Source organism: Aspergillus alliaceus (assembly GCF_009176365.1).
Source record: "Aspergillus alliaceus strain CBS 536.65 unplaced genomic scaffold BDW43scaffold_20, whole genome shotgun sequence".
Taxonomy (NCBI): Eukaryota; Fungi; Ascomycota; class Eurotiomycetes; order Eurotiales; family Aspergillaceae; genus Aspergillus; species Aspergillus alliaceus.
This window is the reverse complement of record NW_022474703.1, coordinates 203,309-229,469: the sequence shown is the minus strand read 5'-3', so window position 1 is coordinate 229,469 and position 26,161 is coordinate 203,309. Positions and strand designations below refer to the sequence as shown.

Below are 26,161 nucleotides of genomic sequence, written 5' to 3'. Positions count from 1 at the left end.
GGCAAAGAGCAGTCCTTCGGAGGGGAAGGCTTGTCGGGCGACGGTCAAGAGTCGTCAAGGAAAAGGCGCCCAAGTCACGACTCCAAAATGGTCACGTGGTTGCGTCATGGGTGTGGATGCGTTGCAGAATTCCTAAGCAGGACAAATCCTCCAAGGAGAAAAAGAAAAAATCCAAATGGGGAAGAGTGAGTAAGGCGAATAATGTCATAGTACATGCATGCCTATGGGGGGCGAACCCGAGGAAGGAGTCAAAAAGACCAAAAACCCCCATGAGAAAGGAAGTCTGAATTATGCATCATTATGACAATTGATGGCAATAGTACTAGGAAAACTATTTTATTTTTATTTTTAATTAATTAATTAATTAATTTTTTTAATAAAAAAAAAGCGTAAAAATGAGCAGAGGCTCCGAGAGACTCAAATTATCTTCAATATTTCCTATAGTGCTATACAGCCATATCCTAACTTTACCTTCATACTCGTATCCAAGACGGTAATACCATATGGAGTACACGGTGACACACACATCACCTTTGTACAGCATGCTGACTTAAATATTCACCATGCATTGGTACACTGGCCTACCCTATAGCACTAAGTACTTCTAAGTGCTTCTCTTCATTCCCCACCAGCCGAGTTCCTACCACCTAGTGAAAGTGTAGTGGGTAATATGAGGCGCTCCAGCCCACTTAGCAGATCATCTTGACTATGGTAAGCGCGAAACCTGAATCGACACGTACTTATGTATGTATGTATGTATGTATGTATGTATGTATGTATGTACAGAGTACAACAGAGGTATCAACGGAAACATTGGTAATATTTTTTATACCCTTACTCTTATATACTTTGGTTTTGTTTAACAACCTAGGGAAATTAAAAGTCCTTCTCAAAGTGATACCAAGAAAATTTATCATTATTATATAACAGAGGATACCGCACAAGGTATTTTACATAGCTTCAGGGAGAGTGAGCCCCCCTGCCCCTTGTTTGTATTACCACAATGTGCTTGAAAAGATATAGATAGCTCCAGAGTACTCAGCACGACTTAAAAAGCGACTACTCGTGACTAACTAGTACTAATGCTGACTAAATATACAGCGTGTTAGTTACCTGGGTTAGTAGTGGTTTACGGTTTGGCAAATGTCGATAGATGTCTCATGCAGCCTGAAAATCTCATAACACTTCTTCTCTGATTTGACCCTCTTGGCAACAGAGATAAGAACAGGAGTGAAGGCCACGAAAAGGCAATTACTATTGCTCGAAGAGTGAGTGAGTTTCTATTTCCGATAGTCGATTGACTCGTACAGTACCTGAGACAAGTGTATGGTACCCCATCATACTTAACATGGGATCGACCAAGTACCTTACCCAAGTATGTACGGTACCTGCTCCGCACATCCATACTTCTACTAGCCAAATTTCCCTAGGAATCCGCCCCTCAGTTGGACGAAGTACTATCTAAGTGGAAGACAGATACAGTTATGCCAAACTCCCCCTTCGATGACCCCCACTACAGTCGCCTATGAGAATGGTTAGTTACGTACATACTATCCCTACCCCCCCCAGGTCGGAGGAGCACAGCGGTAGTACAGTAGCACTGTGATTATGCCACTTCCGATTGATCTTCTGTCACTTTGCCAAGTACGTCTGGAGTTGCAATAAAGAAGTTCAGCCATCTACGTCAGACAAGCAACGGATACACTTTTTGAGGTCCATCACATCTTCTAACAGCTAAAAAAGATAAAGAGAAAGAAAAAGAAAATAAAAAAAGTACAGCACATAAAAGACCAGGTTATTCCTCTACATTCCAATGAAGGTGCTTTCACATTGTGGACATGCGTTGGATACTACGTCTGTGTGACTATACTCCTTCCTGTCCTTTCGACCTTCTCCATCCCCCATACATTCTGGTACTCCCGATTTAAGAAAAAAAGACAATGTTTGTGATGAGTATGATAGTACGAAAAAGAAACTTTGTCGCTTCGTTTTCTTTTTGGATGAAAAGAGAAAAGAAAAGAGCAAGGTGAAGAATAAAGTAAAAAGTAAAAAAAGGAAAAAGAAAACATAATAGAATAAGAAATAATTCAAGACATCCGGATCCCTTAAAAAAAGTTTTTCTTTTCTGTGGTTGTGAATAAGGAAGCGGTTCCGTTCCCATGGTTCTTTGATCGCAGTCCATGGGCGGGTACTGCCTTTATCGCAAGCTAGTTTGCTCCTCAGGAATTCATCTCACCGCCTCTTTTCTGCCCTAGTCTATCGTCTGCCCCTCTTTACTGCCCCATTACAACGCGCCAATTCGCGGTCGTGTCGATTGACTGGTAGTATTTTCAAAGCTTATCGGTGTCACAAACAAGGACAAGGCTTTGTATACCAGGGAGTCTGCTTTGTATTGACAATTGGCTCGACACCCCGTTTTCCTTCATCTTTTTCAGCAAGTTCTGAGTGGTCTTCCGCCTCGCTACCAGTCCCTCCCACCATGGAGCAAGAGCTCCTATCGTTGCTTGCGGACACGCAGTCGCCGGTCGCCGATACAAGGAAGGCCGCTGAACTTCAACTGCTGCGTCTCTACCCCAATGAGGGCTTTCCTCTTTCCCTCGCGGCTATCGCTTCTCACGATTCCGTCCCTACAAATCTCCGCCAGTCCTCCCTCTCCGTGCTGCGCACCTTCATCGCTGCCGCCTGGTCTCCGAATTTGGATGAGTTTAAGGGCCAGATCCTCATCAACGACGTGAACAAGGACCAGATTCGGAGGGTTCTCTTGGATTTGGCTACAGTCACAGAAACCCCGGAGCGCAAGGTGAAGTCATCCGCAAGCTTTGCAGTCAGCAAGATTGCCAGCGCCGATTTCCCCGAGCAATGGCCAGAGCTCCTTCCTTCACTCCTTCAGATCATCAACGACGCCAATAGCACGGCTAGCGCTCTGCACGGTGCGTTGAAGGTTCTACTGGACCTTGTGGATACAGGGTTCAACGAGGAGCAATTCTTTAATGTTGCCAGGGACTTGGTTACCTCATTGTTCAACGTTGCAACCATTGAGTCGAGGAAGCCTATGCTGAGAGCCCTAGCTGTCGCAGTGTTCCGCTCGTGCTTTGATACCTTGGAGATGGTACTCGAGCAACACAAATCTGCGGTCAAACAATTCATGGACGAGGTGCTTGGTGGCTGGTTTCCTTTCTTCATCTCAACTCTGAAGGCACCCTTACCACAGCCTCCCACCGAGGAAGAAGAAAGCAAGGACGGTGAAGTACCCTCGCAATGGAGGGGCGTTATCGGGCTTAAATTACAGGTGGTCAAGGTAGGTACCCCTAACGCTCTTGTAATCCGAGAGACCCCTTTGCTAATCATACGCCCTTTCATTAGACTCTGATGAAGATCCGAATGGTTTTTCCGGCCCTCATGACGGGTCAGAGCCCGGTATTTTTCTCAACTATATGGACGGAACTATCCAATATCCAGACTGCATACCACGACTTCTATATCCACGATGAGAGACAGGGTCGTCTAGAAGATGTGGATGGGCTTCCCTATACCCTGGATTTCTTAGTTCTAGAAGAGTTGGATCTGATCCAGACATTGTTAAAGGCACCTCCTGTAAAAGCAGAACTGCAGCAGCAATTGCAGAACGCTGGGCAAACTGTGACCAGCTCCAGTTGGCTGCCCGAGATCCTGAAGCTGGCCGGGTCATATGCTCAGATCACCACAGAAGAGGAAGGGCTGTGGGACATTGATGTGAATCTCTTTCTTTCAGAGGAGACCTCTGTCACCGCCAATTATACCCCTCGCACATGTAGCGGTGACTTGGTGGTCAAACTCGGTGAATGGCTGAAGGCTCTTGCGGCCGAGGGCTTACTTGTTTACTTGAACAATGTATTCGCTGATGCCTCTTCTACGTAAGTACTCCGAAGTGCTAAGAGAAAGAGAGGGTGTGCAACTAACTTTTTTTTGGTTGATAGTTGGAAATCCCGTGAATCGGCTCTTTTCATTTTGAACCAACTTCTGCGTGACTTCCATGAGGTGTCCCAGCCAATTTCCCCGGAGTTGGCCAGCGGATTCAGTAATCTCATCCAGTTTTCAATCCAGCAGGAGCATGACTTTCTGCGGGCGCGTGGCTACCTCGTGGCCGGAATCTTAGCTCAGGTTGCAGGTGAAGCATATGGTGCAACAGCTGCTTCCTATCTCGAGGCTACTCTGAAGGCAATTTCCGAAGATCCTTCGGAAGTTGTTAAGGTCGCGTGCATCAAAGCTCTTCAGGATCTCATGCCTTCCCTTCCTGCCAGCATGACTGTTCCCTTACAGATCTCGGTTATCTCAGCTATATCGGATTTTGTCTCCGAGCACGACCTACGTGAGCCGTCTGACAGCGATGACCTTAAAGTTACACTCGCAGAAACACTCCGTGATACAATCATGGTGAATCCTAGTGTCGTTCTCTCATCTATTGCCATCGACGTGCTTTTCAATATTGCCAGCAACGGGGCTACCAATTTCCAATTAACAATGATTGTAACTGAGGCATTCGAGGATATCGCGGAAGCTATTGCAGATCAGGGCCATGATTCCTTTGTCCGTCTCTGCGAGAAGGTGTTACCCTCATTGACAGGCGCCATTGATGTAGGAAACCTCACGCAAGAGAATGCGCTGACAAATTTCGCTGCGGATCTTCTGCGAGCACTTGCTGAAAGAGCCCTTGAACCTCTCCCTGCCGGGTTCGTGGAGGCCGTTATGCCCAAGCTAAACCGATTGTTGTTAGATTCGACCGACGCGGAGCTCATTCGCCCGGCAACGGAAGCAGTCAGGCATATGCTTTCGCACGACTTTAACCAGTTCGTCACTTGGCGTGATCCACAAAGCGGAAAGGATGCGACTGAAGTTGTTTTGGTGATCATCGATCGGTTGTTGGGTCCTGCCGTCGATGATAATGCTGCAACGGAGGTTGGACAATTAGCAGCAGAATTAGTAGAGAAAGCAGGATCGGAAAGACTTGGACCTTACTTACCGCAACTTCTACAGGCGGTCGCTCAGCGACTTGCCACGGCCGAGCAAGCCCAGTTCATCCAAAGCCTAATTCTCGTCTTCGCTCGACTGACACTCATCAGCGCGCGGGAAGTTGTGGATTTCCTGGCGCAGGTGGACATCGGTGGCCAGAGCGGGCTCCCCATTGTCATGAGCAAATGGCTTGAGAACTCGGTCAACTTTGCCGGTTATGATGAAATTAAGCAGAACATCATCGCCTTAGCGACACTTTACAACCTTGAAGATGCGCGGATAGCTCAGGTGCAGGTCAAAGGCGACCTTGTCATCCAGGACACCGGACGCATTAAGACGCGATCCCAGACTCGCAACAATCCAGACCGATACACAACTGTGACAGCGCCGCTGAAGATTGTCAAAGTACTAGTTGAGGAGCTGGCTGCGGCTTCAGGGAGCAAGGAGATCGATGCGGCCACAGCAGCAGCCCTAGAGGAAGAAGGTAGTGACGATGATGACTGGGAAGATATTCCTAGCAATACCCTTGATCTCAATCTTGGAGTCACCAAACAGGAGCTTATGGCATTTGGAGAGGGTGGCACAGAAGGAGTGTTTGGTGTGCGCCAACGCGACGATGAGACGCAGGCTTTCTTGTTAGACTTTTTCAGGAACGCATCCACTAAACCAGAGTTTCAACAGCTTTTTGCGGCCTTGACTGCGGCCGAACAGGACAAGCTTCGGAGTTTGGGATGAGCGTTGGGCCGCTAGCTTGATGCAAGAACGCTGTCGATATGCTTGGCCTCTCCCCACCTGTTTCTTTTTTTTTTTTTTAACCTGTTTTCGCTTCTGGTCCGGCCCCGAGATGTGGAACATCGTATACGATCATGGCCATTGACAATATTAGTCGTGCGTATGTATCTATGTCCAATATATGTACATACAATATGACGAATACGATTATGGAGAGGTAGGATAGGGTTTATGGCTTGGTTGTGCGGCCCCGAAACACTCTAATGAGTGACTTGATGGTGCATATATTAAATAGAGCGCTCAAGTGGCATGGTCCCGTGGTGCATGTGCATTGCATGAACATTAGGTCCCTGCAGACGCAAAGGAAAGGCCCACGACCTGCGATCACATAAGTATTTTGGTTTCCCTTAGGGCAGATTGTAGGCGGATGTCACATAGAGAGAATAATGAGACGAAACTTGAGTGACACCAGGGCTGCTAGCAGTGCAGCCAACTTAGTACTGGTGTATTAATTTTACGAATGCACCTGCTATGGCGGTTGGAGGGAGAAGTTGTTCGCTTGGCGCAGGTGAACTAGCTACCAAGGTATACAACGTTTCAAATGCAGGGGATATTTTCCGTCTTTTTTAATTGGCCCGTCTCATACAGCCTCTTACCTACATTTCCCAGTAATCAGTAGTTTTGGTAGTTAGTAGAACATGCTAATGCTACCGGTTCATCTAGACTGGGAGATAGGCATGAGGGAGGTAGTAGGCGAAATGAATTGGCTACGAATCAGAAACATCCCCAAGATATTAATTGTTGAACTAGATATGCATGGTCTCCTGTCCAACCTTTATTGAGCCGTACGAAGGACGAATAACCGTATGATCCATTTTTCTCGAGTACGCCAAGCTGACTGGTCATATTATTTATGGAACCACACAAACCTACTTTGTTGCTTTAATATCTCAGACGGTACTACCATCTAAACGAAAACGTACAGGACATTACAACCGTTACAGTCAAGCCGTGCAATAGGTACGTTAAATCACTCAATATGGAGGGGTAATACATACAAACCCGGAGAGTAGATTGGCGATAATGAGCAGGGGTTTCTAACAGGGGACTTTTGGAGTATGCCTTATTGCTTGCAATAGATTACACAGTACTACCTCACCCACCCGATAAAGTGGCTGATCGACTGAGCTGATATCTTTGATTGGCCCTTAAGCGGATCCAGACATGCGGGGATTCTATTTTTTATATATATAAAAAGTTGTGGCGTATTTCCATACCCCAAGCATTTTGCCGGTAATTATCAGGAAGTTTCTGGTGCACAAACACCTATAACATGTGGAGACCTATGACACCCGCTACTGTATATCTGATCATCAAAAGTACAAACTCTGGTTTAGACTTTATCGGCCAAGTAAATCCAGGCGCGTCGAAGGCGTTGAGGATGTTGCACAAAGGATTCGGCAGCACAGCAGGGGACGAATCAATGCCCGTCAGACAATACCAAGCAATACCCAGAACCAGTGCCCTGGTGCACACCGCCACCGTCAACGAACCCAACATCCTCTCTCTTGGGTCCAACACCCCTGCTGCCGGTGGGTTGCAGTTTGGGGTCCCCCAATATCCGTTCCTCCATATATTAAATTACTTTTTTACCCCTCTATATCAGTAGTGCTCCTTTTCCTTGGCTTCAGTTTCTCCCCTTTCTATTTTATCATAACTGTCAAGCTTGATTCATTTTTCCTTCGTCGTCCCTTTCCTTACCATTCTTCTACCTATCTCTACACCACAATCCCAATTAAGCAAGTATGGCGCACCAGCGCAATATTAATGAGCATATTGCAGTTGATGTGAGAAATTTCCCCTGCCTAGCACGCAAGCTTGATTTCCTCGTTTTCTTTGTTCCGAGGCAGGAGAAAAAGCAACATAACTGTTCCACGCCATAATATCAAAATGCGTCTCTCTCTCTTATTGGCTTTCTTCCCTTTATTTCCCCTCTCTTTGGGTGAATTATGTACACAATACATTAGATGTCTTCTTCGTCTTTGAACAGACCAATTGGCATCTGTCTCTTATTTAAAGGAAAGTGATGTCTGCACGGGATATGGCAAAGATTGTGCTATAGCTGTGTCAGTTGATGTTTTATTCTTTGCTTCAAGATCTTGTCCGTTTAGAGTGGTCCAGTTATACAGATCTGTCTTGACGCTCTGTTACCCCTCCTACCGGACCCGCCGCGTTCTTGCTTTTCTCCAGCTCTCTCTTCTGAGTACAATAGTTGACCCCACTACAAGACTAGTGACGAAGACTCCATCTGTGACGCCCAATCCATAATCGACTCCAACATAAGTCTTCACTCCACAGTCCGAGACTACTGCTACGAAAATGGCCGTCGATACCACGCCTACCGAAACGGCCAATACCCCATGCCAAACGACGAGGAAGAGCAAGACCGTCTAGCATTCATGCACCATCTGTTCAAACTGCTTCTAGGTGGAGACCTGTACTGTGCCCCTATAGCTCAAGACCAGATGCCCGAGCGCATCCTCGACGTCGGCACCGGTACCGGCATCTGGGCGCTTGAAATCGCTGAGGACTTTCCCGATGCGGAGATCGTCGGCACCGACCTGAGCCCTATTCAGCCTCATTGGGCGCCTCCCAATTGCACATTTCTTGTCGACGATGCGGAGAGTGAGTGGGCGTTCAGTCCAAGTGAGGCTTTTGACTATATCCATGTCCGTAGTTTGGGCGGTGGCATATCTGATTGGGAGCATTTCCTGCAACAGGCGCACGATCATGTCAAGCCTGGTGGCTGGGTTGAAATCCAGGAGTATGAGACCTGGATTTGCTCCGATGATGGCACTCTCGAGCAGGCGCATATGATTATGGATTGGCAGAATAAGATAGATGAAGCGAGCAAGCGCTTTGGGAGACATATGAATGTTGCTGAACGCCTTGCTCAGTGGATGGAAGATACTGGGTTTATAAATGTTCAGGATGATGTCTACAAGGTACGTAGGAGCTTTCTGTTTTTGTTCTTTATCATCTAATAGAGCTACTCAACCCTTGGTTGTATCGCGTTTTGGGAGAAGCATGACTGACAGGATCCAGGCTCCCGTGGGTTCATGGCCCAGAAATAGCCGATTGAAGGAAATCGGAAGAGTGGGCAAGGTTACTCTATACGAGGCCGTCGAACCATACACGCTGGCTCTCTTCACCCGGGTCCTCGGATACTCGCCCGAAGATGCCCGGGAGTATGTGGACAAAGTGCGCGCAGAGCTGCTCGATGGTTCCTATCACCTCTACGTGCGATACCACTATGTGTACGGACAGAAGCCATTGGCAGGATAAACAAACAAGCAAGTATCAATGAATGACGACAATGAGGGACGCCGCAATGCATATGGTTTTATCTTTTGTCTGTGATTTTACTCTAATACCCATCAATGTTGGTCAGAACATTGGAATTGGAATACATAGGAAACAGAACGGCAGACTATCGCATTTATCTAATACAACTATATCAACACGCACTCCTTTCACCTCATCCTCATCCCTGAAGAGAAAATCCTACACCCTCACCAGTCCCCATACTCACCAAATTAGCCCTCATCCTCTCGGCCCTCTCCCCAATCCCAAACGCAGCATCATCCCGATGCACCCAAGCCCCAACCCCATGCTGCAAAACCGCCGTAGCCCGCACCTTCCCATCCGCCTCATCCCCCTTCAACCCAATACTCCCATGAAGCGTTAGCCTCGTCTCCTCCCCACCCTCCGCCTTCCCCCTATAAATCCCCCGATGCAAAATATTACTATCATAGAACACCGCATCACCCGGCTGCAACTCCACAACCAACTGTCCAGGCAACTCCGCCTCATAAGGCCCCGCCTTCCTCTCCGCCTCCGTCCTCACCCGCCGGTGCGACCCAGGAACAACAATCAGCGACGCGTCCGGACACAGCGCCAGATTATACTGCGCATGACTCTGCTTCCCCTGCGGACTCTTTGACTCCAGCAACCTCAGCTCTTCCTCCGGTCCCACCGTCTCGGGGATATCATCGCGGTGCCACCGCAGCTCGAAATCCTTCGTCTCTGGCGCCACGAGCAGGTTGAATAGTTCCATGACGAGGGGTTCGGCGCCATTGCTGTCGCGCTTCACGCCGAGCAGCTCCTCGGCGACTGTGAGTACCTTCTCGGAGAAGTAGAAGCGGGCGAAGTCGGCGCGGTTGGGCATCTCCGGGTGGAGGAGGTGTTGGACCCCCCAGATGCCGCCTTCGGAGGCCGGTGGGGGCGTTGTTGGCCAGGGGGGGAATTGTTTGGGGACGGTGCGGAAGTGAGGCCAGCCGCCGGTTCGGGTGAGGGTCGTGGCTTTTGAGGCTATGGCGCGGAACTGGGCGACCTCTTCGGGGGTTAGGAGGGAGGGGATGCGGACGAAGCCGTCGCGTTGGAGGGCGTCGAGGTGGGGGGTGGGTTGGATTGTCATTTTTTCGATTTTTGATTTTTGATTTTTGATTTGTCTGGGATTGGTTTTGGTTGTGAGTTATGTTTGTAGGATGTTGAGATTAATTGAATAGGATAATTGAGTTGAGGTGGGGTAGGGGAGGTGGTTTGGAACTGAAGATGGTTTTTTTTTATACGTGAAAAACCACAATAGCTTTGTGTAGTATTTCAGACTCGAACCCCATACAACTATATTCTATTACCAAACAATGTCGTATACGGAATACTACCTCGGGACATAGCCCCATACGACCGTGAATGCTTGATCTTCCGTGCCAGTTGTCGGGTCAAATTACCCCGCGGCCATCTGATCGATAAATAAAGCGGGGTTCTCGCTTTCCCCCAAAGTTACACTACTATCCCCTATGGTTACATACACGCGTGGTATGATCTGGATGGACTTACCTATTACGAAAGGTGAGCTTTCTAGCGAAGTCCCCATTGCTCCATTAAGAGTATAGATATACCTAGTAACCGACCCCGGAACGTTGTGTAGGGGTCGGTTAGTATATAAATGGCATCCTAGGCTTGCACGGTAGTCAATCTACCTGAATGCGCCCATTGGCGCCTTTTGCGTCAATCGCTGTCGGACTCCTATTACCTCTTCTCGATTTGACACAGAAATGTCAATGAACCCAAAACGGGTGAGAAGAACACAACGTCAAAGATTTTTTCTTCAACCAAACGAATATCCATCTCCAAAGTCCCATTACAAAAGGTCAGGATCACCTGTCATCCAAGGTTCGTCGGCGTAAGGGTCGTGGGGATCTTCCAAAGCGTCTGGCGGGAGCCCAAAAATAGCAGCCGTGCTCTCTCCAGCACGGTTGACATTATCATGGTTGCGATCAACTCCGTCCTAGAGAACTCTTCGGAATAGCCATTGTCTCTCACATCAGCCGACCTAACAACCGCAATGTCATCAGTAACATCTATCTTAAGACACGGCGTGCAATCGGATTCACCTGTTGTTCCGTCTTCTCGTACCGCTTGTAAACATGATAATGCCAGCTGTCAGTAGGCCGGTGAGAGTATATTTTTCCGGGGTTCGAGAATACCACCCCATCTTGTTTTTGGTACCACAGTTGCTGTATGAGTCCGGGTGGAACGGCTCGATGTAATCCGCGTCGGTGGGGTTCTCTTTCATCGGGTCAATGGGAGTCGCCCGGATGAGAAAACAATTGTGTTTCTTCGCCCTGGTGCACGTCTTCTTGTGTCTTCCAGTGATTCTTTTGACACGTTGGAGAGTAATATGCTGCTATTCTGCAACCAGTGCAGCGGCGCGTGGCGGGATTCTGGCAGCTCGTAGAGGAGCAGGTTGCACATCATCTTGGTTTGTCATCTTTCCGATGCCCCTGCCAATTGAGGTAAGGTGACTGATACTTGATTCGTCGGTGCAATGATTGAATTAAGGTTGCATCTTCTATTTCAACGGTAGGTGTCTGCCAGAGATGGCGAAAAGAAACGGACGCTACACCTCACAATGGGATAGATGTTGGACATGGCGGAAACTCTAGCGTGAGTGTATTGACGGCTGTCTCACAGACCGTGAGTACTAAGTAAAAAGCCACAGCAACGAAGTTGAAACCCTGCAGCGGTTAATTAGAGAGGCTTCGGTACATTATATGAGGAGATATAATGCGGGCATATCTATATTTCTGAATCTAGGCATAGCAGAAGGTTGAGGTTCAGGTACAGAAGTTTTATTCCTTACGAGCCCGTTACTCACTTGGTAAGCGTGCTCTAGAAATGTCAGATTCAATCGATCCAATGCATATCATTGCCGCTCTATGATCGTTATGAGTCAATCTCAATCGTCCGGGTCCCACTTCCCATCTCCCGGAAATGGAGATTAAAGGTTCCTGACCAATATCTATGAGTTGTTGAAGATCTTTGGGGGTCAAGAAGTACGTTGGAGAGAAGCTTGGTACAATAAATACACTAAGCGGCATGTATGACATCAGGTGAACCCTGTCTGTTTGTTTACCTCGTATTTGGGGTAATCCCTTTATTTACCATAGTTGCACGCTGTACAGTGGGTAAGTCTGTGTGCTAAGTTACTTACCCCTCCATTTGATCCCTCCCAAGGTCCTTGATGGTGCCATCAGACTAGCTCCATCGAGAAGAAGTCTTTTTAGAGTGCTTTAGTTCCCCATACTGTCCTTGGTGGAAAACCTTGGGCTTGTGAGATACACCAGAGTTTTTTCGCCTATACACAGTACAGTCTGTAATACGGACACTAGAAAGTACATACGTACATACTGTACATACAAGGATACATACAGTACAGAGCTACTGCACGGATCGTCAGCCTCACAAAGCTCAGCCAAGCAACTAATTTCTTAAGTGGGTTATGCTATCATTGATGGTGGCGGGGCACTGAAATCATCATGAAGAGGTGGTGCTCTACCGTGTCTTGTAGATCGAAGTTAAACAGAAACTAGCCAAGAAAAGAAAAAATCTTTCAGTGCGTTAAGTATTTTCTGGACAACTTTTCTTTCTGGTCACAATTTTCTTTGATTATTCAGAGATAATTGGAGAACAAAGACCCTCATTCAGATTTTGTGCCTTTTTGACTTGCTCTTGTGACGCCAAGCTCGTCAGCGTATCTTGTCTCCGTGTCTTCACATCGATTTTTACCCCTCCACAGATAACCTCCAAACAACGTCAACAACAGCCCCGCAGTCACCTTCCTGATGGCCTCCAGGACAAATACGGGCTTCAATGCCCTACTCGTTTTATGTCTAGTGCTAGTCTTACTCCCCTCTCAGGTCCATGCATTTGGCGCTGGAAGTACGTGCGACACTGGCAATATTCATTGCTTTTCTCCATGATCGCTGACGCAATTAGATATTGCTTCTATCTCGGCCGTTGAGGGAAAGAACTGGCGTCATGGCGATATCGAAGATATGCTCAAGACAATTGCCTTTATTAAAGGTCACAAATGGACTTCCACCATGATTAAGCGCGTCTACTTTGGAAACTGGTTGCGTGATTAGTGGGTCCTCTCTCTTACGAAGCTATTTACGACACGAGCTGACCTCTTTTAGCTCTCAGGCCATGGATGTCGGTACCCTCAAGAGTCTCCAGGCTGATACTATCCGAATCCTTGTTTGGATCCTTTCTTTCATGACTTTTGGTTACGCGACGGCGGAGTTCGAGGTCACCGCCGATAGACTCGGAACTTATCGTCCAGAAGAGCATATTGAGTTCGTCCCTCTTTCTATATCTCACTAATATCTCATATAGCTAATCATTGTCTCTCAAGCAACCCCAAGGACTATGCAGATAACCAAGATGCACGCCAGTTTGATTCTCGACTGCGCGGCCCTGTTCGACAGATTGAGCTCGACATCGATGCCGAGACCGGTATGAAAAACTATATCGCCAACGAAAGGGGCGACTGGGCCACAAGCGCTGGATATATCAAATATAGCTTGGCTCGTAGTATCCACTACGGACGGCTTTATACAAGCGGGCATAAGAAGGGAAATGAAGAGGACCTTTGTGAAGCTTTGCGATGCCTTGGCCAAGGACTTCATACTCTCGAGGATTTTGCGGCACACACGAACTACTGCGAACTTGCACTGCGTGAAATGGGCTTTCGCAATGTATTTCCACACACCGGCACGCGAACTGAGATGAACATCCGTGGTCACCGCGTCTTCCCGCTCGTGACAGGAACATTCGGTATGGTCGATTTCTTCCATTCTGTGCTCGGAGAAGCTACCGATCATTTCACCCAGTCGGAGGTCAACGAAATGGATATCGCTCTAGGCGATGCGCAGACGAATACATCCTCTGGCTCTGCTAGTGCGTTGACGAGTCTTCTCGGCAAGATCCCGGGAACAAAGGATCTTGTTACTGAAGCCGAGGAGCTCAAGCGTCGCTCAGATGCACAAGAATCCGCAAACAGACGGGGTGGTGGTGGTGGTGGCGGTCACCATACAAGCTATTCAGGTCGTGAGACTACACGTTCCTTTGACGACTTTGACTCGGGCAGCAGCCGAGGTTTTGGGGATGATCAGTACGGCTCTTCTAGAGCCGATTCCAACAAGCCTTCCTCAGAGGGTCAGTCTGGCTTGCCAGGACTGCCTGATTTTGATGCAAACAAGACCATCTCTCAGATCTACCCTATTCTGCAGTTCCGTGACAATGTTGTCAGGAAGCTGTCGTCGATCATTGAGAAGATCCCCGGTCTTGAATCACTGGTCGAGACGATTACTGAAACCTTAACCGTCTTTGTCATGTCTCTGCTGGCGCCGTTCATTCGTCCGATCATCAACGCCGCCTCTAAGTCACTCCAGTCTGGCTCCTCCAGTGTTATCGATGCCTCCGGAAAGCATCAATATGAGCCATGGACCGACCCTTCCTGTACCGACCCCACACACTCGTTGCTCTCAAAGGATCACTTCTCCAACATTCTCAATGAGCCCGCCGGTCAAGTCGCTTCTGCTATACTCAAATATGTGGCACCTCGCGTCCTGTACGCTTGGGAGAACACCAACATCCCTGAGCAGCAGGTATTGGACGATTGCCTCAAAGTGTTCCATCATCCTGCTCTGCGGGATATGCGCAATGAAGCACACCGAACTATGTATGAAGCAGTCCAATCTTGGGTAAACTCCAGGTCGGATCGCGGGTCCAAACTTAATGATATCCTTAGCGCTGAGGGTGTGAAGGAGGGAAAGAACCAAACGGGAGATGGCGGGCACTCCCACGGCCACGGTCATAGCCACGGCCATGCGCCTCAACAATCACAGTACCGCCCACCCCAACAGAGCCAGCAACAACAAAGCTCGTCCAGCCCCCTTGACCAACTTTCCAGTCTTCCTATTCCAGGCATTTCCAACTTGGGCAAGCTTAGCAGCACTTTCTCCAACCTTGGATTAGGCGGCTCCTCGAGAAGTAATGAGCATTCTCCTCAGCACACCCCGCCCCCACCTGAGCCCCAGCATCAACACTACCAGTCTCATAGTCAACCTCATCAACATCAGCACCAACATCAACGTCTTGAATCTCAACACCAAAACTACCAGTTGCATTCCGGAGGCGACTACAGCAGCCACCAGAGTAGTCACCACGGTCAAGGTGGACACAGCGCAGACTACTACAGCCAGTCGTCCTCCAGTCATGGATATGGTGGTCGCTCTGAATCCCAAGAATACAGCCAACGTCCCCACCACAGCAGCCATCACAATCAGGGCTATGGACAAGGTCACAGCTCAGGGTATGGTCATGGCTCTGGACAAGGCTACGGACAAGGATACGGTGGTGGGTATGGATCGGGTGGATCCAATTGGTAATTTCATATGGTGACAAAACTTTTGCTTCTTTTTTAGCATTAGATTTTGGGGGTGTGTTGTAGGCATAGGTGGTTTGCTGTTTGAAGCAAGGAAGCATGTGGTCAGCTTTATAAGAATCTGAATATGAAGTCGAAATGGTCTCAAATTCTAACTTCCAAGCATGCATACATTGGCTTTCTCTAGCTGTATTTATTTTATTCTATGATTGAACACATATACCTTCCTTCGTAAATAGAGCGATGAAACCAAGCCAACTGTTATCAGATATCGACCTAGTCTTCAAACATAGCCATCAACGCATCTTAACCAAGAGGCCCTAAATCACCCTTTATGGACTATACATGCAGTTCGAAGCAAAAAGGTCAATATATTCAAGGTTTAAAATCCATCTTCAAAATTTGCTACGCTCCTGTTCTGGAATCGGCGTGAGTAGCTTACCCTTTTTCCGGGGCATTCTCTATACAACGACTCCATCTCACGCTCTCACGTGTTGTCCCAATATGAGGGAGGAACATAACTGTTGTGCAGAAGGCCGGATGAACAACTGGTTCGTTTTCAAAGACATCTAATCCGGCAGACGCCACCTTTCCTGCTTGTAGCGCTTCTACAAAGGCTGCTTCATCAAGCAACGAGCCTCGCGCTGTATTGATAATGACTACATCATCTTTCATTTTTCATCTTTTCAAATTCTGCTTTCGAGATGATGTGTCAAGTTTCTTCTGTCGCTAGTAGATTAAGGCTAATAACATCAGAACCCCCCAGATGTTCAACAAACATCTCATATCTAGCATCTCCTATTGTCAAATCAGTTCACTGATCTACTCATAAGAAAACAATATCAAAACTCCTACCCTCCTTATCCTCGAGAAGCCTAGGCCGATTATGATAAACAATACTCATCCCAAAAGCACGAGCCCGATGTGCAATAGCCTACATTCATATGAGCAATTAGAAACCACGTACACCGGACATGAGACATTAACCAGCCCAATAGCCGCCATCCCCAAAATCCCGAGTACTTTACCCTCAGAATCTCGCCCTAAAGGCGTATCAGCTTTCCCATTCTCCCCTCCTAGCAGAATCAAGGCGAATCAAAGCCGGCACAATGTGCCAAACATTAAAAGCATCGCCACATCAGCCGTAGCCTCAGCAACGACTTTCGGGGTTTTCGATGCCCATATCTCCCTTTCAGTACAGGCATCAATATTCATCCCATCATAGCCTGCGACATTGAGACAAATATACTTCTACGTGACGGCAGGGCGTTGATGAGCTCTCGGTCCAAGACTCCCAGTTCGAGGGTGGAATTGGTTCGGTACAGTGCGGTAACGTTGTCCCAGGTTCCAGATTGACAGTTTATATAGGAATTGCTGCCGGTTGCCGGTGAATTGGTAGGCTTTGTAATTGGATTGGAGGCGGGTCCACTCGGTTCTGCTGTGGTGGATATGGCCGATTAGCACAGCGTCTGTGTGTAGGGTTCGGTCCACTGGATACCGGTTAAAGACATGCTCTCGCTTGATTATAGCGTCCTCGTCGTCCACCTTTTCGACGTAGTGCCAATTTAATAGAAATAGTTGGAGTTGTCCGCTCTCATCGATGTTCTTTTGCAAGAGTATGTTGTCAGGCCGGATATTCTTGTGAACGAGACTGATGTGTGAGTTTGAAGTACTGCCTCTGCAAGCTGGCAGCAAAGGTTGATGCGCTTCTTAAGTGTTAGTCTCTCCTTATCCTTTCTAGTAAAGAGTTCCTGGAGCGTAAACAAAAGCTTGTGAGGTGGCGGCAAGGTAAAACACATGAAGACTGTGCAGGGGGTCCTTCCAGAGACCAAGTACTGGAAGAATCGCACCAGGCTCGTCCGTAACAACTAATGTTTGTGATAGCTTATGTAGTTCTGCTTTATGCAATTCCCCCAGATCTCGCGTATAACGCGTGTCTTCTAAAAGGAAATGTTCTTATAGTGATCCAGCAACAAGAAGCGAAGGCTGTACCGAGCCCTTGGCGAAAGATCTGCTGCAATTTACCTTGTATGGATTACCATTGAAGTTTACTTCGCCGAGTAGCTTTGAGCGCTTCAATACTTTGAAATTACGCAGACTCATTGTGAGCTAGTAGAATTCAGTCATAGAAATCTCGATGCCTATGAATATTTTCACCAGTCATATTCGCAGGGTTTGATGACTCGAATCACTCGAGCTTGTAAACAAGCAAACTAGTTCATCAACATGGCGCAGTTGTACTAAAATATTGTTCCAAGCTTCGTTTATCCGGTTTTTATGGCTGGTTCGAATTTGCTTATCCCTCTGCACTTCTTTTGCGTGTTTGAAGTCTCAGGTGGTCTGTACCCTACTTTCGCCGTGGATAAGCTTGTTAGTAGTTTGTAAAAAGCCTCCAATCTCTTATCCTCCTTCATCTTCTTGAGAGTCTCAACACTTGTTTGAAGGAAATGGTCTTTTTCGGGCAGGACAAGTAGGCGGCGCTCGCTTTCTACTGACATCATGCATGATGTCTTCGAGACACTATGAGATAAAAATAGCAGTCGAAATATCTTTAATCTCAGAGTTAGATCCTGTAATATTCTCTAAGCATCGGGTATACTGCCTTGTGAGACGAAAAACAAGCAGATTGAGGTTTGCGGAAAGTCTGAAATCAGTACGATACGCTCCGAAAAGACGGTTTCGAAGTAATGAAATTGAGTAGCCTAGAGAAGCATCTGCAATAGAGCTTATGAGCCTTTTCTTATACCGGGCTATACAAAGAAGACATGTCACTCACCCCCACTCTAGTTATTTCAGGCTTAAAGACGATCGTGTGTCTCAAGATAAAAACAAAGATCTGGATGCAGATATTATTCGTCTTATTTATGAGGTCAGGCTCCTAAAAGTCTAGATTGTCGATAAGATGGGTTTGAAATCTTTGTCCGCGGCCAGTCCTCAACGATTCATCTAACGACGATAAAGGCTGGCGGAGAGATGGTAGGTTTGAGTACAAATTATCATGCTTTATCTCAAGACTCCCGCACACATGGACGCTCTACAAAGTCATCTATCTGATACGAAATAAGGCCACTACAATATGTACTATAGAGGTTCTCTCTTGGGGTTTTATAATACAATATCGTGAACTCGACACCACCCTCCCAAGGGTCGCCGAGGTCCGCTCCGCCTAAAAGAAAGCTGAAACATACCATTGAACCACCTTGCCAGTTGTGAAACGTTTCAAGGGTCTATGAAAGGATTGGACGTCATCCTTTATAATTAACTTGGTCCGGTGATACTTACAAAGGTAATCTTAAGAGATTTGTGTCAGGATGTTTTAGTAGCGAAAATAAAGTTCCCATGAGTGATCAACACCCTAGTTAGGGCTCGGACGACATCCTTACGGTATATAATGATCTTCTAGGCAGTACACTTCAAACTTTCATTACAACGCTAAATTCCATATGCTCATCTTTATTCAATTCTTTGTCATAATGCTGCAGACAACACTGTAGTTTATGGCACTTGTCTCGGTAGTTATCTTACACCTTTGAACGCACTGTCCAGGATTGAAAGGTAAGTAAGTCCTAACTTCTGTATATGACGCAATTAGGTTCTACATCTTTTGCGGGCTTGAATGTGGGCAGAACTACTACGAAAAGTAGCAAGCCATTGGCTCAACGCCCATGTCCAGGCGGCTGCCCCAGGCTTCTTCGCAGTGGCACTGGGTTTTGTTCAGTTTATGAAGTTTCTATGTATATCCGCCTAGAGTGTAGCCTTGTGTCTATGTCATATCCGACTGCACTGATTTACCCAGCAAGTAGTCGCCTATCGTTAATATTTTACCCATGGGATTCTCAAACGTGCTAAAAATACATGCCAATGAAAATAGGGGGAAGATTTTGATAAACCTGCGCTTGTCCCTTTGGACCGGACTTCACGGTAGGGTACTCTGGCGCGGCTACCCCCATTTCCTATAATGGATGCGGCGCAGGCAAGTTGCATGAGTTCCCAGTCACTTTAGCGCCCTCGGCCCTCCCACCTTCATTCCAGCGACACCATTGACTATTTATCCCACCCTGCTTGAGAGCTTCTAAAATATCCTAGCTTATCACTCATCACTCATAACAAGGATTGTTTCAGCAGGCGAGTCTCCGGCCTATATTTCGAAGCATGGCCAATCGCCATATTGTCATCTTCGCAATCACTGTACCTACTGCAAGGATCCGAATATGGAGAGGCCAGGTATCCACTAGAATGTGTACTAAAATAGCACTTGACAAGGGTAGCGAGGCTATGTTGCGCTTCGAAATCACGCTGTTGGTACGGGGAGTCCACATAGCCCCAGACAAGGCACTTTCGTCTATCGTTTAAAATCCTACGTTGTATTCGTAGGTTCGTTTTCATATTCTGATACTTCTTGGATCTCATCAATAGTGACGAGAAGGAACGCAAATCGACAGTCCCAAGCCCAATGTACCAACCGTTCTTCTTCGGGGCGACACCCCAATCATCCATTTCATCTAGCCAAGATTTCAACTTCAGGGCTATCATTCCTACAGTGGAAGTTGCGGATGAAGATGCTCCTTCGTCCATAGGAGGCGAGCGAACTCCTTCTATGTCTGACTCGGAAGATTCCAGTCACCGCGTATACACCCCAAGTCGGAGCACGGCGACTCCACGCTACCGTGAAAGTCAAAGCGTAGGCGTCATCGAGTCTCTCCGGGCTTTGAATTTTCAGGAAACTCCTCCAAGCCCATCGCACCGATCGCGCTCATGGCGGAGTGATGCTCGGGGAGAAAGCACTGGTTTGTCCCCAGGCAGATCTACATCCACATACGCAGGCTTGTTTAATGCGACTCCGGAACCCACGCCAGAGCCATCACGCACACGACTCATTTCGCATCGCGATGAGACTGTTGACGACTTAGCGAACGACCTAGGGAATTCTCACCTGCAAAATGGTGAGCCCCACACGGACAGTGATCAAAGCAGTGAGAGCAATGATGAAGAATCCGACAGCGATGATTCTTCATTGTACAATATGAGATCTGAACGACTGCCTCGCGCCCGTATATACAATACTGGCTTACAGAATATCCTGCGAGACGTCAAAAACCAGCTGTCAGCCCTCCACGCTGATATGGGCCGGTATCCATTGTCTCATGACACTAGCTCTGATCTCTTTCAGGTACGCGAGAAAGTACGCGTGTTGAACGAGCAGGAGTCTCCAGAGGCACGCACTGTGGGGTTTATTGGCAACTCCGGAGTCGGCAAGAGCAGGCTTATAAACTCACTACTAGACCAAGAGGGTCTCGCCCGTTCGGTAGGTCAATTGCTCTCTAGAAGAGCCTATTTGAGTTCCAATCAATCATCTTCTAATACTATATGTCTAGAGTGGCGATGGTGCAGCATGTACTTCAGTAGTAACTGAGTTTCGACATACGGATGCGCGCCGTCCAAATCGGTACACCATCGAAATCGACTACATGGACCAGCAAGAAGTGAAAGAACTGCTAGAGGAGCTTGTCCAGAGTTTTAGAATGTACTACACTGATCTCTATCGTGAAGTCACTAGTATAGAAGAACAGGAGAAGATTCGTGACCGTTCAAGCAGAGCATGGAGTACACTAAATTCATTGTTCAAGGACCAGCCAGACCTCACACACGAGTTCCTTTCTAACCAGGCCGATGGAGCATTACCAAGAATACTAGAGCAACTTGGAGAATGGGCAACTCTGTCATGTACGCGACGCCCTGGAGGCTCGGTGCTTCAGCACACTATTGTTCCAGATGATGCTCAGGCATGTAGGTCTCATCTTGATATGCTTACGATGGATCCACACGATGCGACGGAGATTGCTGTTTGGCCATTCATCAAGCTAATCAAGTGAGTAAATTATGTGCAATCCTGCTTTGACCTACTGACGTCTATAGGGTATATCTTCGATCGCCTGTCTTAAGGACAGGGTTGATATTGACTGACTTGCCTGGTATGCCCTTCTCTTTCTGAGCCTAGGTCCCCCGTGCACTAATATTAGCGGCTAGGCTTTCGTGACCTCAATTTTGCAAGAATCCGGGCGACGGAAAGGTACCTGAGACATTCCTGCGACGAGGTTTTCGTCGTAACGACAATTTCCCGGTGTATTTCCGATCAAAGTATCGAAGAGATAAAAAGACGTTGCACCAATGGACAGCCATTGCGTATAGTGTGTACACGCAGTGAAGTATGTCTGTCTTCTCGTTTTATTGCGTAATTAGAGAATGTTTACTTACCGAGCTCAGGAGGTTAATGCAAGCGAAACGGCACGCGACTGTCGTGACCTCACGGCTCGAATCAACCAGCTACAAAACAGAGTCAAGTATGTCAACAAGAGGCTTCGAAATTCTAGACGAACACAGCGACAAGGCGAGATACTGCAACTTATGTAAGATCTTTCCAAGTACATCTATGCGCGCTATTTCCACAATACTGATAGAACTCCATGTAGGCAAGATAAAGAAGACGCAGAACTCGAGTAAGTTCTAGAATACAACAAGGATAAATACAGAAACCATCACTGATATTATGATAGTCTCGACCGATTCCTAATCGAGAGCCGGAACCAAAGGGTCTCAGCACAGCTCCTTCAGAACCACGGTGATGGGGTCCGAGTATTTTGCATCAGCAATGAACTGTATTCGAAACACCGCCAGAGTGGAATGAGACACGCCGACACCTATATCGAACTTAGCGGTATCCGGGAGCTTCGACGCTATTGTCAACTAGTCCCGGCGGAGGCCCAGTTTCGGTTCGTCGCTGCGTTTATAGAGCATCGTGTACCCGCAGTGGTGAGATCCGTGAAACAATGGACCCTTGCTGGTTCGGACAATGTTACCGTGGAGAGAGCTAACGCCCTCCGGCAAACCATGCTGGACGTGGAAAGTGTCTTTCGTGAGGTATGAACATCCCTTGCAAAACTGCATGCGGCTGACCTCGAGCAGCGGCTTATATTGCGAACTTCAGAAGCTCGAAAGTTTCCAAGAAGACTTGAAGATCGGTTCCGTGAAGATATCGTCAGCCTGACAAGTATGTGAACTCTACTAGATGCCAACCCGAAACATATTGACCAACGCCCTTTCAACGATGCAGGTGAGGGCTGTTCTAGATGGAAAAGCAGTGCACTACAAGCTAGCACCATTTGGGCCGGGGTAAGTTTACCTTGCTTTGCGTTCGGATAGAGCAAACAACCTGACGTATCGCAGTGGCATTATAGCACATATGCTGCCTTCTGTCGAAATTATGGAACATATTCAACACGCGCTGCTCGCGGTTATCATTGTTGGAACGACGAATTGCTGAAAGGTATGCAAACTGATCTGGAAGAAAGATGGGTATCTATAGAAGAATGGGTCTATATGCAGAAAGCAGCATTGGGAGAGATTGTAAGAAACACATTCCAAGAGAGCTCGGCCCAAATTGGGAGTATGTCACCATCCTATTCCAATAACTGGGGCCATTTGGCTAATATCCATTCTAGATATTCTGCACCTGGCTCCTTTGGCTCTGGGCAATCTTATCGACAACATGAGTGACTGGGAAAGCTGTGTGGTTGCAGCTGTTAACCAGTCTCTGGACAATTTAATTCAAGGGCTAAGGTAAGTCTCTTATACCTAAGAACTTAAGTGCCTTGGGCTAACCAAACGGTACACAGTCGAGTAGGGGAAGACACTCTCCATGGTCATGATAGCTCTTACATAGCGGGCCTGATGCGCCCTGTGTATAACCAGTGCAACAGCGAATCAGGTAACATAAAATCCACTAGAGTCTGGCTTATATTCTATACATGGAATTGTGCTAAGCTCTCATACAGGAACAGGGTCGGATTCTCGGCGGAAAATGCAGATGCGTACCCATCTCACGAGATCTGGGATTTTCCGAAATCTCGTCAATATCAGTGAAGAGAGTCGCCGATCTGTTGTCGAGGAAAGTTGTCGGGATCTACGACAAAAGTTAGAGGAAGAAGTAGGACATATATGCAACGATCTTCATAGTATCGTTGCGGAGGAGGGTGAGGTTACTGAGGCAAGGAGGTTCCCAGAGGTCGCTAGTATGCTGCAACGCAAGGCCCAGACGGCTCAAGAAACCCTCGAACGGGCACAAAGAATTGTAAATGAGTTGAAGAATGCGCCGGAATGACACAGAGCTTTGATTACAGCATATATCTCCTATTATGAAGATAATGTCATTCTATATTCAGAATCCTTGTGCAGATTCTTTCTATTCTTTTAGCATTCCTGTTTCTATATTCAAAATTTGATAGGGATTCCATCTAAATTTACATTAAAACTCACTTTACCAAAGCATTTACGAACGTTTAGCCAGCACCTCAATCAATCCCCTCTCTTCCTTCGTCATCCATTGGACCCCCTTCAACAAACTATATAAAACAAACAAAGTAGGTATCCAAACCCTCTTCGCCCGACCAACCCGAGGCGGCTCGCCAACAATACTCTCCACTTCAATAAGGTTCCCCTTCACAAAAGATCAGCCAAACCAACCCAACCTCTCCACAAAACAAAAAGAACAAGTACAACCCTTCCTCACATCCTCCAACATACTCGGCGGCAAATACATAGTCACCGGATACGCCCCAATAACCCGCTCACAAACATACCCCGACAAATCTACCCCCACAGCCGCGGCCGCAGCCCGAATTTCATCCATAGCAGGCCTAACAAGCGTCTCCGCCATATCCCCCTCAAGCCTTATCCGCCCCGTGTCCAGCCCCGTAAGCGCACATATCGAATTCAAGCACGCGTTGAAAATTAGCTTCCTCCACCGGCTGTACGCAACATCAGGTGTCAGAACACACCTCGTCTTTCCAGATGCAGAATACAGCGCCACAAATCGCGCCGCGGCGGCCTGTTCAATAGCGACATCTAAATTGGGGTTCGGGAACGCGCCAATCACAAGATCGTCTGCGGAGCTGTGCTCGGTTACGCCTGGTGCGATCTCGTGGGAGTCGATCATGCTGATACCTGAAAGGATTATGTTGTCTGGGAAGGCGGAGAGGTAGGGTTTTTCGATGTTGAGCCCGTTTTAGATTAGTACAATTACCGTGTGACCTGGTGTTAGGGGTGGTTTTATTAGGAGGCTGTTGGAGGGGCTGTCGGGGATGACTTTTGTGGTGATGATTATATAGCCGTATTTGATGCGTGTTGTTGTTGTGTTGGGGATGTGGTTTGTTACTGGTTTGTGGTTGTTAGTGGGATAGTTTTATTGGAACGGGGAAGGGAGCGGTCATCATACTATGGGAGGGCTTCCATTCTTTTATGAGTCCGTGGTCGCAGGACTAGATGGTGAAGCCATTGGAGTACACAGCTTGGTAGTTTGAACGTAGGACGGCGGTTACTTGGGCCTGGTTTCCTGCTTCGAGGTTTAGAGCGGTGATTGTGCCGACGCCGCCGCTGCCGATTAGGAGGATGTTGGCTTTTGGTGAGGTGGACATGGTTTGCTTGGTTTAGTGGGATATGGGTGAGCATGCAGATTTATGTACAATTGTACATGGCTAATACGGCGGGTGTTTGAATAGGCTAAATTAAAGTCGGGGCAGGAGCCATCTACCATATCAAGACAATTTGGACATTCTGGATTTATTGTAATCATTTAATTATGAATACTATCCTCTATCCAGTCTTGACTAGTTGAGTTGTTTCAAGGTTTTATGAAAAGAGGCCTTGATGTTTGCGCAACGGTGTCTATCTCAATCTATAATCAGAGATGATCTTGTTGGATCGATATTGGGTTGAGCCAGCTTTATACCTCCAAGTGAGATCCGACACCCTCGGAGTATCAGGGTGGTGCTCAAGTCCATATACCTTGTTCTCGAGCCCGAACTTGCATTCTCGATAGCATCCAAGTGGTCAGATGGGGCAGTTCCTTCACCACTCTTATCCGGGCGGATCGGGCTGCATGGCATCGTTTGCAATGGAGAGTGGTTCTCAGGAGCATTTCGAACCATAGAAGGCAACCTATTGTCACCTGTGTCACAGCATATAGCACTCTCAGCATTCACCTTCAAAACGGTGGCAGGCAAGTATGATAGCCACTAAAAGCAACTGGGCAGCTGTCAGATTTATCATACCGATATGACATGACATCTTTTTTCAGGCAAACCCGCAGTTGGGGGGCCATGAGGCCCCCCAACTGCGGCCCCTGGGTCTATGCTCTTATTCACAACCTGCGTAATTTCATAATTATAGTGGACAGATATTTGTTCTACCTGACAATACTACCGCTGAGGCTCCCGACAGTGCAGTAAGTAAGCTGAGGACCACCCTGATTTCCGGGGTCCTCACGAGTCGCATCCTTGCTATAGGATCAGTAAAACCCTCGGGGTTTTGTAGCCCTCTCTGTAACGCTGGACGAGAGGTCTGGGGACGTAGGGTGAGCTTTTCGCCACTGAAAATTATTTTCTTTATCTACTCTTTTAGTATTTCTTGTATTCTTTCATTTTTCTTTTCTTTCCGTTTCTTTCTACTGTGGTTTTTCTTTTTATCCAACTTTCTTCATCCATGCAAAGTATCGATCTATATCAAGATGAACATGTATTTGGCCACTAAAGCTAAAGAGCGATAGTTCAGAACGCTAGTGTGGCTACCTAATTGGAGGCTTTGCCCAATCAA

General features: G+C 47.3%; 9 protein-coding genes across 9 annotated transcripts; 4 read left to right on the top strand and 5 right to left on the bottom strand.

Annotated features, from left to right (window-relative positions):
- Nucleotides 1-2,138: 2,138 nt before the first annotated feature.
- BDW43DRAFT_275191 (putative importin beta-5 subunit) lies at nt 2,139-6,388 on the top strand. The gene is made up of 3 exons (XM_032041822.1): nt 2,139-3,298; nt 3,364-3,893; nt 3,957-6,388. Exons 1-3 carry the CDS (start codon nt 2,480-2,482, stop codon nt 5,722-5,724), a joined length of 3,117 nt encoding a protein of 1,038 aa, XP_031900645.1. The 5' UTR covers nt 2,139-2,479; the 3' UTR covers nt 5,725-6,388.
- Nucleotides 6,389-7,943: 1,555 nt separating this feature from the next.
- Nucleotides 7,944-9,166, top strand: BDW43DRAFT_78979 (class I SAM-dependent methyltransferase). Its single transcript, XM_032050517.1, has 2 exons — nt 7,944-8,726; nt 8,827-9,166. Exons 1-2 carry the CDS (start codon nt 8,142-8,144, stop codon nt 9,064-9,066), a joined length of 825 nt encoding a protein of 274 aa, XP_031900644.1. The 5' UTR covers nt 7,944-8,141; the 3' UTR covers nt 9,067-9,166.
- Nucleotides 9,166-10,457, bottom strand: BDW43DRAFT_78974 (phytanoyl-CoA dioxygenase family protein). The gene has a single exon (XM_032050516.1). It carries the CDS (start codon nt 10,196-10,198, stop codon nt 9,266-9,268), a length of 933 nt encoding a protein of 310 aa, XP_031900643.1. The 5' UTR covers nt 10,199-10,457; the 3' UTR covers nt 9,166-9,265.
- An 89-nt stretch (nt 10,458-10,546) lies between these two features.
- Nucleotides 10,547-12,055, bottom strand: BDW43DRAFT_275188 (uncharacterized protein). The gene is made up of 3 exons (XM_032041821.1): nt 11,781-12,055; nt 11,178-11,725; nt 10,547-11,116 (listed from the first exon to the last, which is right to left on the bottom strand). Exons 2-3 carry the CDS (start codon nt 11,357-11,359, stop codon nt 10,948-10,950), a joined length of 351 nt encoding a protein of 116 aa, XP_031900642.1. The 5' UTR covers nt 11,360-11,725; nt 11,781-12,055; the 3' UTR covers nt 10,547-10,947.
- A 614-nt stretch (nt 12,056-12,669) lies between these two features.
- On the top strand, nt 12,670-15,729 carry BDW43DRAFT_275184 (Het-C domain-containing protein). The gene is made up of 4 exons (XM_032041820.1): nt 12,670-13,005; nt 13,063-13,210; nt 13,263-13,421; nt 13,481-15,729. Exons 1-4 carry the CDS (start codon nt 12,909-12,911, stop codon nt 15,516-15,518), a joined length of 2,442 nt encoding a protein of 813 aa, XP_031900641.1. The 5' UTR covers nt 12,670-12,908; the 3' UTR covers nt 15,519-15,729.
- A 180-nt stretch (nt 15,730-15,909) lies between these two features.
- BDW43DRAFT_300047 (uncharacterized protein) lies at nt 15,910-17,617 on the bottom strand (the record flags this gene model as incomplete). Its single annotated transcript, XM_032044834.1, has 7 exons — nt 15,910-15,919; nt 15,957-16,182; nt 16,274-16,312; nt 16,370-16,448; nt 16,652-16,703; nt 16,770-16,983; nt 17,554-17,617. 7 exons carry the CDS (start codon nt 17,615-17,617, stop codon nt 15,910-15,912), a joined length of 684 nt encoding a protein of 227 aa, XP_031900640.1.
- A 1,970-nt stretch (nt 17,618-19,587) lies between these two features.
- Nucleotides 19,588-19,977, bottom strand: BDW43DRAFT_275179 (uncharacterized protein). Its single transcript, XM_032041819.1, has 2 exons — nt 19,957-19,977; nt 19,588-19,888 (listed from the first exon to the last, which is right to left on the bottom strand). The coding sequence occupies exon 2, from the start codon at nt 19,831-19,833 to the stop codon at nt 19,633-19,635; it is 201 nt and encodes a 66-aa protein (XP_031900639.1). The 5' UTR covers nt 19,834-19,888; nt 19,957-19,977; the 3' UTR covers nt 19,588-19,632.
- Nucleotides 19,968-23,672, top strand: BDW43DRAFT_300046 (uncharacterized protein; the record flags this gene model as incomplete). Its single annotated transcript, XM_032044833.1, has 9 exons — nt 19,968-20,819; nt 20,890-21,383; nt 21,985-22,011; nt 22,069-22,432; nt 22,478-22,562; nt 22,626-22,684; nt 22,739-22,958; nt 23,014-23,131; nt 23,399-23,672. The coding sequence occupies 9 exons, from the start codon at nt 19,968-19,970 to the stop codon at nt 23,670-23,672; spliced, it is 2,493 nt and encodes an 830-aa protein (XP_031900638.1).
- A 168-nt stretch (nt 23,673-23,840) lies between these two features.
- Nucleotides 23,841-24,984, bottom strand: BDW43DRAFT_300045 (6-phosphogluconate dehydrogenase; the record flags this gene model as incomplete). Its single annotated transcript, XM_032044832.1, has 4 exons — nt 23,841-24,008; nt 24,081-24,532; nt 24,602-24,642; nt 24,830-24,984. 4 exons carry the CDS (start codon nt 24,982-24,984, stop codon nt 23,841-23,843), a joined length of 816 nt encoding a protein of 271 aa, XP_031900637.1.
- Nucleotides 24,985-26,161: the final 1,177 nt, after the last annotated feature.

Coding starts and splice junctions, on each gene's coding strand:
- BDW43DRAFT_275191 (XM_032041822.1), top strand. CDS start 2,480: ATGGAGCAAGAGCTCCTATCGTTGCTTGCGGACACGCAGTCGCCGGTC. Junction 3,299..3,363: donor TTAAATTACAGGTGGTCAAG/GTAGGTACCCCT, acceptor CCCTTTCATTAG/ACTCTGATGAAGATCCGAAT. Junction 3,894..3,956: donor TTCGCTGATGCCTCTTCTAC/GTAAGTACTCCG, acceptor TTTGGTTGATAG/TTGGAAATCCCGTGAATCGG.
- BDW43DRAFT_78979 (XM_032050517.1), top strand. CDS start 8,142: ATGCCAAACGACGAGGAAGAGCAAGACCGTCTAGCATTCATGCACCAT. Junction 8,727..8,826: donor TTCAGGATGATGTCTACAAG/GTACGTAGGAGC, acceptor GACAGGATCCAG/GCTCCCGTGGGTTCATGGCC.
- BDW43DRAFT_78974 (XM_032050516.1), bottom strand. CDS start 10,198: ATGACAATCCAACCCACCCCCCACCTCGACGCCCTCCAACGCGACGGC.
- BDW43DRAFT_275188 (XM_032041821.1), bottom strand. CDS start 11,359: ATGAAAGAGAACCCCACCGACGCGGATTACATCGAGCCGTTCCACCCG. Junction 11,117..11,177: donor ACGAGAAGACGGAACAACAG/GTGAATCCGATT, acceptor TGCGGTTGTTAG/GTCGGCTGATGTGAGAGACA.
- BDW43DRAFT_275184 (XM_032041820.1), top strand. CDS start 12,909: ATGGCCTCCAGGACAAATACGGGCTTCAATGCCCTACTCGTTTTATGT. Junction 13,006..13,062: donor CCATGCATTTGGCGCTGGAA/GTACGTGCGACA, acceptor TGACGCAATTAG/ATATTGCTTCTATCTCGGCC. Junction 13,211..13,262: donor GGAAACTGGTTGCGTGATTA/GTGGGTCCTCTC, acceptor GACCTCTTTTAG/CTCTCAGGCCATGGATGTCG.
- BDW43DRAFT_275179 (XM_032041819.1), bottom strand. CDS start 19,833: ATGTGGACTCCCCGTACCAACAGCGTGATTTCGAAGCGCAACATAGCC.